The sequence below is a fragment of the Thermobia domestica genome, chromosome 18, assembly GCF_964235325.1.
Source record: "Thermobia domestica chromosome 18, izTheDome1.hap1.1, whole genome shotgun sequence".
NCBI lineage: Eukaryota > Metazoa > Arthropoda > Insecta > Zygentoma > Lepismatidae > Thermobia > Thermobia domestica.
Window position 1 is genome coordinate 15,213,702 of NC_137471.1, and position 14,696 is coordinate 15,228,397.

Sequence of the window (14,696 nt, forward strand, 5' to 3'; positions counted from 1 at the left end):
AGACATATTTAGATACACTCTATACCTCCGTGTGCGGGGGCTGATGGTGGAAGACGGAACACCAACATTCACCTGTACTTGAGCGTGGTGGGGGAAAAAACTTCTTCTTTTTCCTATCAGCTTATGTGAAACAGAGAATAGTACATCATCGTCTCTCTTCTCAGGTTGTAACTTTAAAAAATCCTTATCTTAAAATAAATTTTAAGAATTTCTTTACTGCTCATTTTCAGAACCTATTCATAGCTAATCAAATATCTGAGTTTCAGTTAAGGAATCTCTTAGCTACGAATCTGATCAATAGACTTAGCCGACTAGTGGACTTAGGCAATGATGGAACACATAACAATTCACCATTTTTGTAATGGAGAATCGCATGTGGATTAGTGTTCTTACTTAACCACTTAAAAGAGCTATAATTGGTAGAGGTAAACAAAAGATAGACCAATCACAATATTGTTTGTACTGTTTTATTGATTTGCTGTACTTTCTAATTACATTCGAGATTACAATATCATTGTTGGACCCACTCTTTGAGCACAGCCCTTGCAATTTTCCCTGTTGGTGAAAGGGGTAGTTGATCCACAAAATGGACTCCACCTCGCAGATGTTTGTAGAATGGAGTTCTCTCTAAGTAAAATAGAAAATTTTCATTATTAATAATATTGTTTTAGGAACTTATTTTTCTAGTCTCATTCGCCACTAACAGCTAAACCTGACGTGATTCTCTTTTAAGAAAATCATTCAATCAATGCAATTCAAAGAAAGACTTAATTCTAACCTAGTTACCACATGAAACCTTTGAATTAGGTATGTGCACATTATTGAACTACTTACACACACACACACACACACACACACACACACACATATATATATATATATATATATATATATATATATATATATATATATTGCTTGAGCATATAACAGCACTCCTGTTATAATAAAACGGAAGCTGTAACTGTGGATCATTTATTTTTATCATCGATAAGAGGGACTCCATTGCAGCTGCAAATCTTCTGCTTCCACCGGAGTATAGGCGACATACTACGGTACTTCGCCGATTAATACATGTATATAATCTCGTAATAATAAACAGGAAACGTCTCAATTTGTGCGCCATAGTAATAGTAATAACAGACTAAAACTAAATTAATTTGAGAAGTTCTGGCCTCATGGAACCACAGCCTACATGCCACTTTGTGGCATTAATGCTTTCGGGATGATATATGGTCAAAATATGGTCTCCCTTGGATGGTAACGTTAGCTTTCTAAACCGGAGTTCCCTACTTCTTTCTTTTTACGTAGCTCCCCAATCGTACTCACGACGCTGGGTGGATGCCACAATACCAACAAAATCTGGTGAGTAAGAACAGTCATCTGTCTTTCCTCTGAGCAGACTCGGCACTGCTTGGCAATGCTGATCTTATGATAAGAGATGTTCGAATGCGGGAAAAGCACTGGTACTAATAATAAACATTCACGCTAATATATCTCGCTATTTATGAAGGAAATTTGCGAATTTAAAACTACTAGTGGCTAAGTAATATAATTTTAAGCTTCAATATTTATCAGCGCCAGAAATAATAAACTTCCATTTCGTGCACAAAATATATTTTTTAAAGTTATTTGATGTTTTTGTGCCCAATCTGGCAACGTTGTTTTAGACAAAAGTATTATATAACCTTCTGTACCACTGAAGTGAGTAGTAATCTTATGGCCTGCCTCATCCTTATGAAAACATTGTTAGTTTAAAGTAAGCTGGAACATATAACAGCGAAATGTCCTTTAAGTAGGTATTGCAAAAGTTTTTTGTCCTCAAAACTAACTTGCTTCAATCGTCTTACAATATGGTTCTTTCATCTCTAACTGTAGGCTATAGACTTTGCTGATTGCACCGCTCGAAATGAGACTTACTCTTCTTCGATTGGGGTTTGGCGTTCCTTGCAGCAGCAATGCTATATATGACGTGGGCCTAGAAGTTAAGATGGAATCCGAGCCTGCGTAATGTATTTAAATTTCAATGCTTTCCCATTTTTAATCAAATCCAAGATGTACACTAAAGGCACGCACACTCTCCACGGAATGCTCTTGGTGGCAAGTTACAATGTCAGCTCCACGTTTAATAGTATTCAAACAACATGTGCTCCAATGTATTTTGTCACGATATACTTCACATTTTTACCATGGATAAGCGTCAAATAAAATATCATCCCACGCGTTATTCCGAGCACATGGTGCCGTGGTACTAGCGATCCTTACACTTCCAACTTCTCATCAAAACTTTCGATGCCCACTGTTATATCTGAGAATTCTGTTAAGAGTATATCTGGGAATTGTACCCTGTACAGAATGAGTCCAGCCAGAAGGAATGAAACTTCTTGACCAATATTTTCAATCAATTAAAAGCAGTGTTTTATGAAAACCTGTTAGGAAGAAAAATATTACCTCCCAAAGTTCTAGAATCCCTGCCAAAATTCTGAAGATATAGTTGATGAATGTGGCCACCCTCATACAGCCTTAGATTCCCCCCTTCCGCCCTCAATGAAATGAGGAATCCGTGATTTATCATAAAGAAGAATATGTTTAAGAAATGGATGAAGAATGATTGTCGATGAAGAAAATACTATGGTAGTAACGCACTTAAGAACACCAATATACAGAGTATTAATGAACTATTCAAATATTTAGGATCAATATTGACAGACGAAAATCATATTCACGAAGAAATTAAATGTCGACTAAAAGCAGGAAATTCGTGTTACTATTCGGTTCAAAATCTCTTGTCGTCGCGAATTCTGTCGAGGAATTTGAAGCTTAAAATATATAAAACGATAATCATGCCTGTTGTTCTGTATGGTTGTGAAACATGGTCGCTTACTCTGAGGGAAGAACAAAGACTGAAAGTATTTGAGAACAGGATCCTGAGAAGAATATTCGGACCCAAGAGGAACGAGAATGGGGAATGGCGGAAGCTTCATAACGAGGAACTACATAGTTTACACGGTTTACCCAACATTGTTAGGGTCGTCAAGTCTAGGAGGCTTAGGTGGGCAGGTCATGTAGCTAGAATGGAAGAAAGTAGAAACGCTTTCAAAGTCTTGACTGGTAGACCTATAGGAAAACGACCATTAGGAAGGCCTAGGCGCAGATGGGAGGACAATATTAAGATGGATCTCGCAGAGATAGGAACACAAAGTAGAAACTGGATGCAATTAGCTAAGGATAAAAGTCAGTGGAGAGCTTTTGTGAACGCGGCACTGAACCTCCGGGTTCCATAGGCCATAGAGTTAGTTAGTTAGTTAGTTTAATGAACTATACCGACAAATTGAGAAAGGAGATTCGTCACATCAAAATAAAATTTAGAAATCTTATATCGACCTGTAGAGAAATGTTTGTAGTTTCAGAGGTAGGGCTATTCAAAGTCGTAAAAAAAAAAGCTCGATTTCAGCACACGCTATTTCGCATTCGAGAAATGGTGAAGTGGTAGTCCATATCAGAGTTAAAGGAAACAAAAAAATACGCAATTCAAAATGCGTATTTCTTCAATTCGTACTGGGTGTTCAAAGAATTTCTTATAAGGTATATAATTCCCACGCTTGCCCTCAATAGAATTTTCAAATATCTTCTGATTTCAAGGAGGATTTAAAGTAGGCAAGAGCTAAGCTTTGACAACAGTGGACACGGAATGCTTCGGCGGAAAGTTGCAAGTGTTAGAGAGTGCAAGTTACAATGTCAGCTTCAAGTTTAATAGTATTCAAACAACGTGTGCTCCAATGTATTTTGTCACGATATACTTCACATTTTTACGATGCATAAGCGTCAAATAGAATATCATCCCACGCGTTATTCCGAGCATATGGGGCCGTGATGCTAGTGACCCCTAACATTTCCAACTTCTCATCGAGGCTTTCGATGTCCACTGTTGTCAAGGCTTACATTTTGTCTACTTTCAACCCACCTTATTTAGAATATATCAGAATATATATGAGAATTCTGTTAAGAGTATAATCTGGAAATTGTACCCTGTAGAGAATCCCTTGGACACTCATTTGCACATTGATGAAATATATTGAGTTGCATATGTATGTCTTCCTTTACGCTGCTATGGACTTCCACTTCACGGTTTATCGAATCCGAAACAGCTCGTTTGAAATTTAGCTTTACCATGAACCCTAACTCTCAAATTATACACTTTTCTCCTTATGTCCATATGAACCTTTTTCTTATTTTGATGTGACGAAATCACAACTTACAGTTTGCCAGCATAGTTCATTAACGCCTTGTACATAATCTAATTGGAATAAAATTGGCACTATATAATATGTGATGTAGCGATCTTGATGATCTTAATATGAAGGTTCCAGAACACTGTACTTCGTAAAAGAGAGGGTTGTTCATACTGTCTGTATGTAGAGGGTGCACTTTTACTAGTTTCACGGTCATTGGGCAACGCGAAGATCTTTCTGCGTACGAATCTGTTGTCCCTGTATCGCAATTTCTGTCTGCAATGCCTGTGATATACGTATATTGTACTATTAACTGACTTTCAAGTGATTGTATAGTGGAGTTACTGCAGGCCGAAGCTACTTTCGCCGTGCTCATGACGTACCAGTTGTCCATCAATGCTGTATGTGATGGGAAGCAGATAGTTTTCACAATAGATGTATCACCCCATCATCATCCCAATGTACTACAGAGCACTTGGATAGAAAGTCATCGGTAATGTCTTCTATGATGTTGTGACAGACTGCAATATCAAGGCAAATGAAAGGTGATAGTGAAGAGTGACGAGTCTCAGAACAGTCTCGTGTGTGTGTCTTAAGACGTCAAACTAAGTACGAAAATCTGCATGTATCCCCTCTTGTCACACGAAACCTGGATCTTACATTTTGGTGAAAATAAGCTATACATTCTACTCATCTTCGGACTTCATTCAGAAGAATATAACTAGTGCATGGTACATTTGTAACATCATCAACCAAGTCTGGTCTTATCTTCATACCTTGCGTCACCCCATCTTTTAGCAGGATAACATAGGTCTCTCTATCTTCAAGACAGCCCTGCAAGATCTTCTTCCCTGGTCTGGTAGATTTGAGAATTTAAGTCCTATCAACCACGTGCGTTAAGGCACCTCTCTGCCAGCACTACTCTAGAAATTACTATCTCAACTACTCCAAGATTTAGTATAAGAAGGTATGCCATAACCCACATAAACATTCTGCCTGAAGTGCTTATTGTATGGTCACCCGGGTGTATTGATCCCTTTTGTTCACGCAACGGTTTGATAGTATTTGTAATGCCACGCTATCGATAGTGATCATTATGACAGGCCATAGGTGACACTTACTAAAGCCCTTGAGTCGCCACTAGAAACATTGTTCTAGAAAGATATACTTCAACGCATCCAGATTCGTTGAATGAGTTGACCTTACCCCAGAGAGTCGACGTAACTTAAGATTTTCCAGACCTTTGCATATGAAGGTAATAGATTTAAAATTGTAGTATAAGAAAACAACTATTTCTACACAAACACTACTTAAACATGTAAACAACAACTGGATTCTAAATTTTATGGTTTATATTTTGTTCAAAATAAAAGTGTCAAAGAATCAATAACAACAACCGAATTATTCTTTGCGTTAACGAAGATATTACATTTGATGGTCTAATTCCATTATCATAATCAATCTTCATTTTGCTAAGATGCTGGTCGTGACAATAGTTGATTTTTCTTTATTGAACTTCTTTCTTTGATTACGTCTGTTTAGTTAATAACATACTCCAGGAGAATCTGGCTGTATTATACAGTGGATGGCTTTAGGACCATAATATATATTGTAGGAATCAAATAATAGAAACACTGGATTATATATATGAACATCATTCAGCTAGTCTTTGTAATTAATTATGAACTATAATTGCGCTGGTTAGATTGTAGCCTAATATATATTATTTAGATTGCTTATTTACTCACTTCTATGATTCTCTTATTTATGTATTCATTTCTTCATACGTAGCTCCATTATTTATTTATTGATTTATTTCATATCAAATAATTATTATTTTATTTTATACTTATTCAAAACCGTCGCCTTTCATACCTCATTTATGGCTATAAAATCGCACCAAGGAATTAAACTCATCCTCATTTCTTCCACACACACAAAAAAAAAATCATTACAATCCACATTAAAGTCGTACCATAGATCCACAATATTGGCTGTTGATTCTCCTGTTATCAATTACCTTCAGATTTGATAACTGATTTTTCACAAGAATTTAGATTTGGCTTCAAGATGATTTAACACATTATGCAGAACATTTGGGAGAATTTAGCTATGGCAGGATAATCCTACCGGAGATGCTTAGTTACTCATGCATCATTATTACTTCTATTTATCCAACAAATACTAAAGTAATTTTACTTTAATTATCTTAAATACTTATTCACAGTTTTGTTCGTTTTCTGGCTGCAAGAAACTTATCAAAATCAAGGAAATTTGATTAAAAATTAAGTTGTTAAGTTTCCTTTTCTTGTAGGAGATTTCATATATATTATAGTAATAATTACGATTTCTTCTTCTAACAAATATACATTGGCACCAAAATTAATTCACATTGCCAATCACTATTCTGTAACCTTCAGTGCAGGTTCAGATTACCTCAACTAATAAAAATATATTTAAACTAACAAATAACATTGAAACACAAATAATAAACATAACTGTGCAGGTCAAATATACATAAGCCCCATTAAATATCAGTGACCTGAACATTGTGATGTAAAAGCGAACGGGGAAGTTACATGTATTTTTGAAGTGAGTAGTATATGTTTTTGATACCATGTGTGTATGTTCGGAATGTCTAACGAAGGCCATATTAAGGTCACAGCAAACTACCATCATCTTTTGTTTACCAAACTTGGGCCAGGTTTATTAATTCTTCGGTTGTTTTAGATACGTCTCCAGAAGAGTATGCAAACTTAGATGGTTCACATGGGTGTTTGTGGCAAGGGATACTCTGGTTCCATGCGTTCTGGGAGCTCATGTGGTTTGGATATCACGTTAAGTTATAGGTCAAATCTCTGATATAATCTTAGTGATGAAAAAGAAGTTGAAACTGTAATCAATCAATTAACGAATAAAGATTCGAGAGTGTTTTTCACATAACTTGATATATTATTATACTAATATCACGTGTGATTTTGACGAAACTTGTTTTTAGCCAATTATTACCAACATAGATTACCTTCAATATACTTCTGGAGTTCTCGTTCTGAAACTTCATGTCCTGGCTTTTTAGCGACGTAAGCTCGTGGAAGTGACGTATATTGTGGATCTGGAACGCCAACTACTCCAGCAGACATTACTGCAGGATGTGTTTGTAATATTCCTTCCAGTTCGCTGGGAGAAATCTAAAATTAATTCCGAAAGGTGATTTTGTTACGTAATTGCTCATATATCTATAAAAGAATAGTTTCTATAACACAAAATTCGATTTCTTTTGCAGATGATTCAATATTTTATGACTATCGTTAATTGTTTTACATCCCTATATCATTTATTGCATAGTGATATCTTAAGTTTTAATTTAGCATTACGCATTTGTCCTGGTAGCTGCGCTGGAATATCATATAATTAAAAGTTAGCAGCATTTCCTCCACTTTTCCAGTTTTCCTTTCAGAATGTTTGGAAATCAAAGGAAAATTTTAAATATATATGTGAGAAATTTCATAATAGAGGTAAAATACTGCACAGTAAAGTATTCAATGATTTTTTTTCTCTAGATGGTTTTCGTTCTTGCTTACGTTGTCAAATAACAAGTAAACATTCTGATGGAAACAAAAAAATTCAAAAAATTATCCTTTGAATATATTTAATCGTGTGAAAATAAGTGCTCATTCAAAATTTGGCAACACGGCTGCAAATGATTTCGGGAGAAAATATATTTAACTTTTCTGCCTGTTACAAGACCTTACCACTTCTGATATAATTGTAAACTTTTCTAAGACTCACACACATGTTTCAGCTCCTAGTACCATCTCATAAAGCAAGTTAATTATAACGTTTCTAAAAATTGCCCAATTTTATGAAACATTTCGTTATGTCCTCTTTGAAGCTTTCCAAAAGTAGAGTATTTTTTATTAGTGAACATCACTTTTAAAGGCAAATTTACACAAACTTGAATGTCATATTTCACCGTATAACTTCCGTTTAAAAATATATTGAGAGAAGACATGTGTTTTCTTGAAAGGTTAAAAATTTACTCCAATTGGTTGGGATTACACCTTTTCCATCTCTCTCTCTCTCTCTCTCTCTCTCTCCGGGGGTTGAAAGTGGATTTGCAAAGATAGGGGGACGTATGACGTTACGCCGTCCTCCATGCCTATCTTTGCCCAATGTGATTTTTTTAGGAAGTGGTGGAACGCCATAGTTATTTTTTGGAAGTGGGCCAATGGCGTCTCTTTGCGTACCCTCTCATTTTTACCAGGATATATATACAGGGTGATTATTTATAGAGTTTACAACTTCAATCAGTTATAATTCTTTATTCGAACCACATACAGACCTGGTTACTGCAAAACACTTCAAGACTTTCATGGCAAATCCATTATGGCTCAATGTGTGCACCTGCTGTCATCCTAAGTTGATTTCCTGCCAAACAATGGCCAGCATTTCGGAGTTAAAGTCCGCGTTGGCTGTTGTGATGCAATGTTTTAGTTTATTAACATTATCAGGTAGGAGAGGGGTGTACACCTTATCTTTCACAAGCCCCACAGAAAGAAGTCAAGTGGCGCGTAATCTGGAAACTGTGGCGGCCAGGCAATTGGTCCACCACAATCTATCCACTTATCTGGGGAACGCTAATCAAGAAATTCCCTTACGTCTATCAGCTGGCACGACAGGTCACCATCTTGTTGCCACCATAAGCGGCCATCGTAGTTATCTTCATCCAACTGTGGACAAAGAAGTTCTGAAGCATATCAAGATAGGCGATGCCGGTGATGGTGCTCTCAGCAAAGAATGGTCCATACGCCTTTGCTCTGGAAACAGCGCAAAACACGTTCACTTTGGGATTGTCACGAACCAGCTCCAAGTGCGCATGTCGATTTTTCGTGCCCCAAATACGACAATTGTGTGTGTTGACTCGGCCGGAAAGGTGAAAAGTTGATTAATTACTGAATACCACATTGTTCAAGAAAGACTTATCACCACTAAAGCGATCCAACATAGTGACACAGAATTCATGTCGGGTATGTTTATCCGCTTCTCTCAGTGCTTGAACCAAGGACAGTCTGTATGGCTTCATGGACAAACGTATACGCAATACACGCCAAAGAGTGGTCTGAGGGATACTAGTTTCTTGTGATGCACGTCGTGAAGATTTTCGAGGACTGCAAACAAAACTCTCCCTAATTGCTATCACCACATCATTAGTCACGAGTGAGCACTTTGGAGCCTTTGTGTGTGGCAAAGAACAACTTGTTTCAACAAATGTCTGGTGACATTTGTACAATGTTGGTCTGCTGGGTGGTTCCTTGCCGTATTGTGTACGAAACTTACGCTGTACACTCGTTGCTTATAACGAAATACTTTGGATAGATTAATAATTACCTGTACCGTGGGCAGAAAGTGCTCATACATGTGCACTATACTTAATAGAATGTTAATTTAATAATAACAAAAGAAGAATGTTTTTAAGATATGTAAATTATTATTATGGGATAGTTGTTGCTATGTACATGTTTATGGATACCTAGTCAGCAAGTTTGTGTGCTTGACAGTTTGAAGGAAAATATATTATAAAGTATATCAGTTAATAAACCATTTTAGCAACGTTCATCGACGTTATCATTCTAATAGAAAAGGTGAGAATAATGCTATATAATTATTAAAGATAATTTTTACATGCAAACAAATACTACCACTCAATATTTGTATATCTTACTTAGACGAACCAGGTTGACGACTACCCTTGGTGAGTCGTTATAAAAATTTTGGTGCCTTCATACCGGGAATAGCTAAAAATTTTGGTTTACCTCACCCGGGATTTTTCATAAATTCTTACCCCGAAGTAAAGTAAGGGTGAATTTACTTTTACAATTAAGTTAATGAATACAAATTTGACCATACTGAGAAGTGGTAGAATAATTGTAAGGAAAATGGACACTGAAATAATGGAGAATGAATCCACTAATAGTGACAACGGTGAACCTAGTGTAACATCTGGATTGACATCGGAAGACCGAATCTTGCTAGTCTTACAGCGGCAATTGATGCAGATGTCTACCGAGTTAAAGCAGACGATGAAGCATCACTCTGAAGAATCCAACAAGCAATATGAAGAATTGAAGCAGACGTCTACCGAGTTAGAGCAGACGATAGAACAGAACTCCGAAAAATCCAACAAGCAATACGAAGAATTAAGTAGACGAATAGAACAGAAGTCTGATGAATCTAACAAGCAATACGAAGAATTGAAGCAGACGATAGAACAGAAGATGGAACAGAAGTCGGATGAAACGAAACAATTAATTATCCAGACGATGAGCGATATCACCTCGCAGTTCAAGGAAAAGTTAAAAGGAATATCGGAGGAATGCCAGGATAATCACAACCACCTGAGCCAAGAAATCAGCGATATAAAAAAGGATTTAGAAGTAACCGAATCTTCTGTTCAACAACAAAAGATGCAGGTCATCAATAATTCTAACAATATACGTGCAAATACGCAATTGATAGCTACGTTACAGGAAGAAATTAGAATGCTACAGGTTAAGGACAACACATACCGTAATAACATGTGTAGTGATCGCATGGAGTTTCCCCACTCACCAGAGATGAACTCGCCTTCGCCGGTGTCCGATGAGGATATTATATTGGAAGAAATACATCCGAAGAGTACAGATGGGCGAAACATAGATGGTGTAACGACACATCACGTCATGAATAGGAACTGTCACCCAATGGGTACATGGAATGATAAAAGGAAGGTAAAATTAAGTGTTAAGATGAGTGAAATACGAGCTATGAGCAAATTCAGTGGTAAGTGTAACGAGAATGCTACTTCTTTCTTAGAAAAATTCCAGGACGAGTGCAATATTATGTGTATAGATAGATCACAATATATGAAATTAATCCCTCATGTACTACTCCCACCTTGTTCATTATGGTTTAAAGCAGTACGTGATCACATCAGTACATATGAGGAATTCAAAGCGGCACTAATCGCCAATTATGAAAATGACTTTTTGCTTGCGAATAGAGATGCCACCATTAGAAATCAACACTTCAATCCTCGATTGCATAAATCTGTTGTAGAGTTTGTTGTAAATACATACAACGAATTAAAGGTCGTTAATCCATTGCAATCGGAATCGAGAATAATAGCATCGATTCGAAATTTGCTTCCATTTAAATTACAACAGATCTTATTTTCCACACAGTGTATGAGTTTCAACCATTTATTAATGCTTGTCCAATGCTATGAAACTCAATACCATGCCATGAATCAACAAGCAGGAACGGGTAAAAATAAGAATAATTCAGATCATTTTGTGCCTATTCGGAATTTAAATATCCGAAGTGTGAATAATACGAAACATAACCTAAGCAGAATAAATTCTAGCAATCAAAATGAGCAAAATAGGCAAAGTTATGTAGGAAATACGCCTAACCTAATTAATCGTAGCAATCCATATGTTAGACCATATAATCAAAATAGGTTTAAAAATAGACGAAATGTATGGCGAAATTCCAGGAATACAGCGAATAACGAAATACTTTGGATAGATTAATAATTACCTGTACCGTGGGCAGAAAGTGCTCATACATGTGCACTATACTTAATAGAATGTTAATTTAATAATAACAAAAGAAGAATGTTTTTAAGATATGTAAATTATTATTATGGGATAGTTGTTGCTATGTACATGTTTATGGATACCTAGTCAGCAAGTTTGTGTGCTTGACAGTTTGAAGGAAAATATATTATAAAGTATATCAGTTAATAAACCATTTTAGCAACGTTCATCGACGTTATCATTCTAATAGAAAAGGTGAGAATAATGCTATATAATTATTAAAGATAATTTTTACATGCAAACAAATACTACCACTCAATATTTGTATATCTTACTTAGACGAACCAGGTTGACGACTACCCTTGGTGAGTCGTTATATGCTGACTTCGTTTCTTCAAACCAAAACACGCACTTAGCTCTTTCCGCACCAGTAAAAGTCTCCATTTTTAATGACTGACCGGTGGCGCCGCGTGTGGTCAACTCCGCAACTACTCACTACGTGAATCAAACTTGAAGCGTTTTGCAGTATAATGATATATAAACCATGTCTGTATGGGGTTGCAATAAAGGAATATAACTGATTGAAGTTGTAAACCCTATAAAGAATCATCCTATATATATAATTTCCACTAGAATTTGATTGTGATGCAGTGTGTTATGCTACAAATCCATCCGCTTCGATACATATCGTATCGCTCTCCCCGAACTTCACTCACATGATTCCTCAAAACACCAGTTATTGCTACTGAGGACCGCAGTGTACTCCACTAATCCAGCTCTTTAGGAGGTGAGACAGCATCGTGGGTAACGGCATATACCGTGAAAGTTATTAAGTTATACGGTAAAGTGATAGTCATTATATCTAATTCAATTCTCCGTCATGATTTTGAGTCCATGTTAATAGATCTGGTTTTGTCCTTCGTAATCAACGTTCCTTAATAACCCAAACTACAGAATGCAAAATAATAATAATAATAGTAATATAATAAAAAGAACCTCAAACTCAGCAATTGCTCCGAAACTACTTCAATGGCTTGTGCCTCAAAAACCCCAGCCCTGCCTATGGCCTTCATTAATACGTGTTGTTCTTGTATTATTTTAAGTATACTCTTAAATTTCTCATTAATTTCAGTTAAAAATTGTATTGGAAAGAATCAGTAAAATTTCAATGACGAATTGTGACTTATAACTCAGTCATCTTTGTGGACATCCTTGCTAGAAACGACAAACTTGAATATTATACAAAACATGGCACTTTGTACTACCTATGCGTACTGCTTCTCCACTGTAGTTAGCATGAACGCGATAGTAGCGCTACAAGTTTTGAGGATTCCGCAGTTTAGTGCTTGTGACGTGTAGAACTAGTGCATCTATTTGATTTTAAGAAGTCCTGTACTTTAGTACTAATGCTTGTTATGTTCAATACACTTCAGTACTTACGCTTTCTGCCACGTCCCCGTTCTCGGCACCATTTTAATCGCGCTAAAGCATTGTTGGTGGTGATCAGCAATTAGAAAATTCAAACTTGATAACTTACGTTCAGATTATATAACACGGTGAAACTGTAATTGCAACATTAGACTGTAGAGCTGACTTAACTACCTCTGGTACATGTTTACCTGGAATAATTGTTGTGCTTTATCTCAACATCACATATGGGCCACATTGACCTTTCCCAAAAGATGGTCGTATCTTTAACCTTCATACTATAAGTTTAAAGGACACTTATTAAATACTTACATGATGTCCTAAGTACTTGAAGGTCTCTTTTATCCTGTCTACGACATACAAATGCCCATTGGCGTCAAAATACCCAATGTCTCCTGTAAGAAGACAACCATCAGAATCAAACAACTCCTCGGTTGCCTAAAAAAATAAATTTAAAAAAGTGTGTTAGATAACATCAGTTTACTAACTGTAAGTAGAAACTCTAATCTAGTAATTTCGAACTAAATACTCTATGACGTCACAGTTTGTTGCTCACTTTCTCAGTAAGAGGGGCAGGAGATGGCATGTAACCTAACGTTAAAGCGCAGACTATGGTAAGACACAAACAAGAATATCATTAGTGTGGTGAATGATTTTGCAGACATACCTCCTTTTCATTAATCCATAATTGCACGTACATTGCCAAAGTTTGCTCTAGGGTTGCCAACTGGCCGGTTTTTCACCGGTCTGGCCGGATATATTGCTGTTATTTTGATTAAAACCGGTGACCGGTACAAACTTCTGACCAGAGCCTTTATGACCGGCTTTTTCAAATTTGTATCTAGTTCGAAGTATAAATTTAAAAAGTAACTTTCATTCTGTAAATCCAAAACTGCCACCTTTCACCATCTATCAAAGATTAATATATTTTGTTCACCTGCTTAGATAATTTCAGAGATGACAGGGACTGTATCAGGGAAAATTTGAAATTTACTTGTAAGGAATTTTATACATTTATTGAGAGTGAAAAAGGAGTTCTTAAAGTAATTTCCTGTAGTTGAAGTATAAGTTTAAAGAATAAATTTAATTTTCCAAATTCAAAATTGTCACGTAAAGATTCACGTACTTTGTTCATCTGTTTCGATAATTTTAAAGAAGTGATAGTTACTGGTAAATACAATAAAATGATCAATGCCGATTTCACTTTCTGATTTATAGCACAATATATATCTGCTACCAGTAAGTTATTAGTGAATGTACTAAAGATATGCAGAATACATGTGCTAATACACTTTAGTTCACAATAGTACATTTCCTTCCCATGGAAGGGTCCGAACAGAGATACTTCACACTTATACTCCTCGTCACCCGAATTGGCGTATGCAGCCCGCCAATAAGCTCGCAGTGCGCTGTTACCAAACCTTCAGTGACGAATCTAATCATTCATGATTGTCCACAAATA

The 14,696-nt window shown here is 36.3% G+C and overlaps 1 protein-coding gene across 1 annotated transcript in view; it reads right to left on the reverse strand.

Moving 5' to 3' along the window:
• Window positions 1-443: 443 nt before the first annotated feature.
• Window positions 444-14,696, reverse strand: part of LOC145675760 (uncharacterized) — a 63,457-nt gene continuing 49,204 nt past the window's right edge. Inside the window, exons 11-13 of the mRNA XM_081746416.1 lie at window positions 13,547-13,672; window positions 7,252-7,417; window positions 444-627 (exon numbers count right to left, since the gene is read on the reverse strand). Coding sequence (XP_081602542.1) covers window positions 512-627; window positions 7,252-7,417; window positions 13,547-13,672 — 408 coding nt within the window. The 3' untranslated portion in view covers window positions 444-511. The remainder of the gene's footprint in view (window positions 628-7,251; window positions 7,418-13,546; window positions 13,673-14,696) is intronic.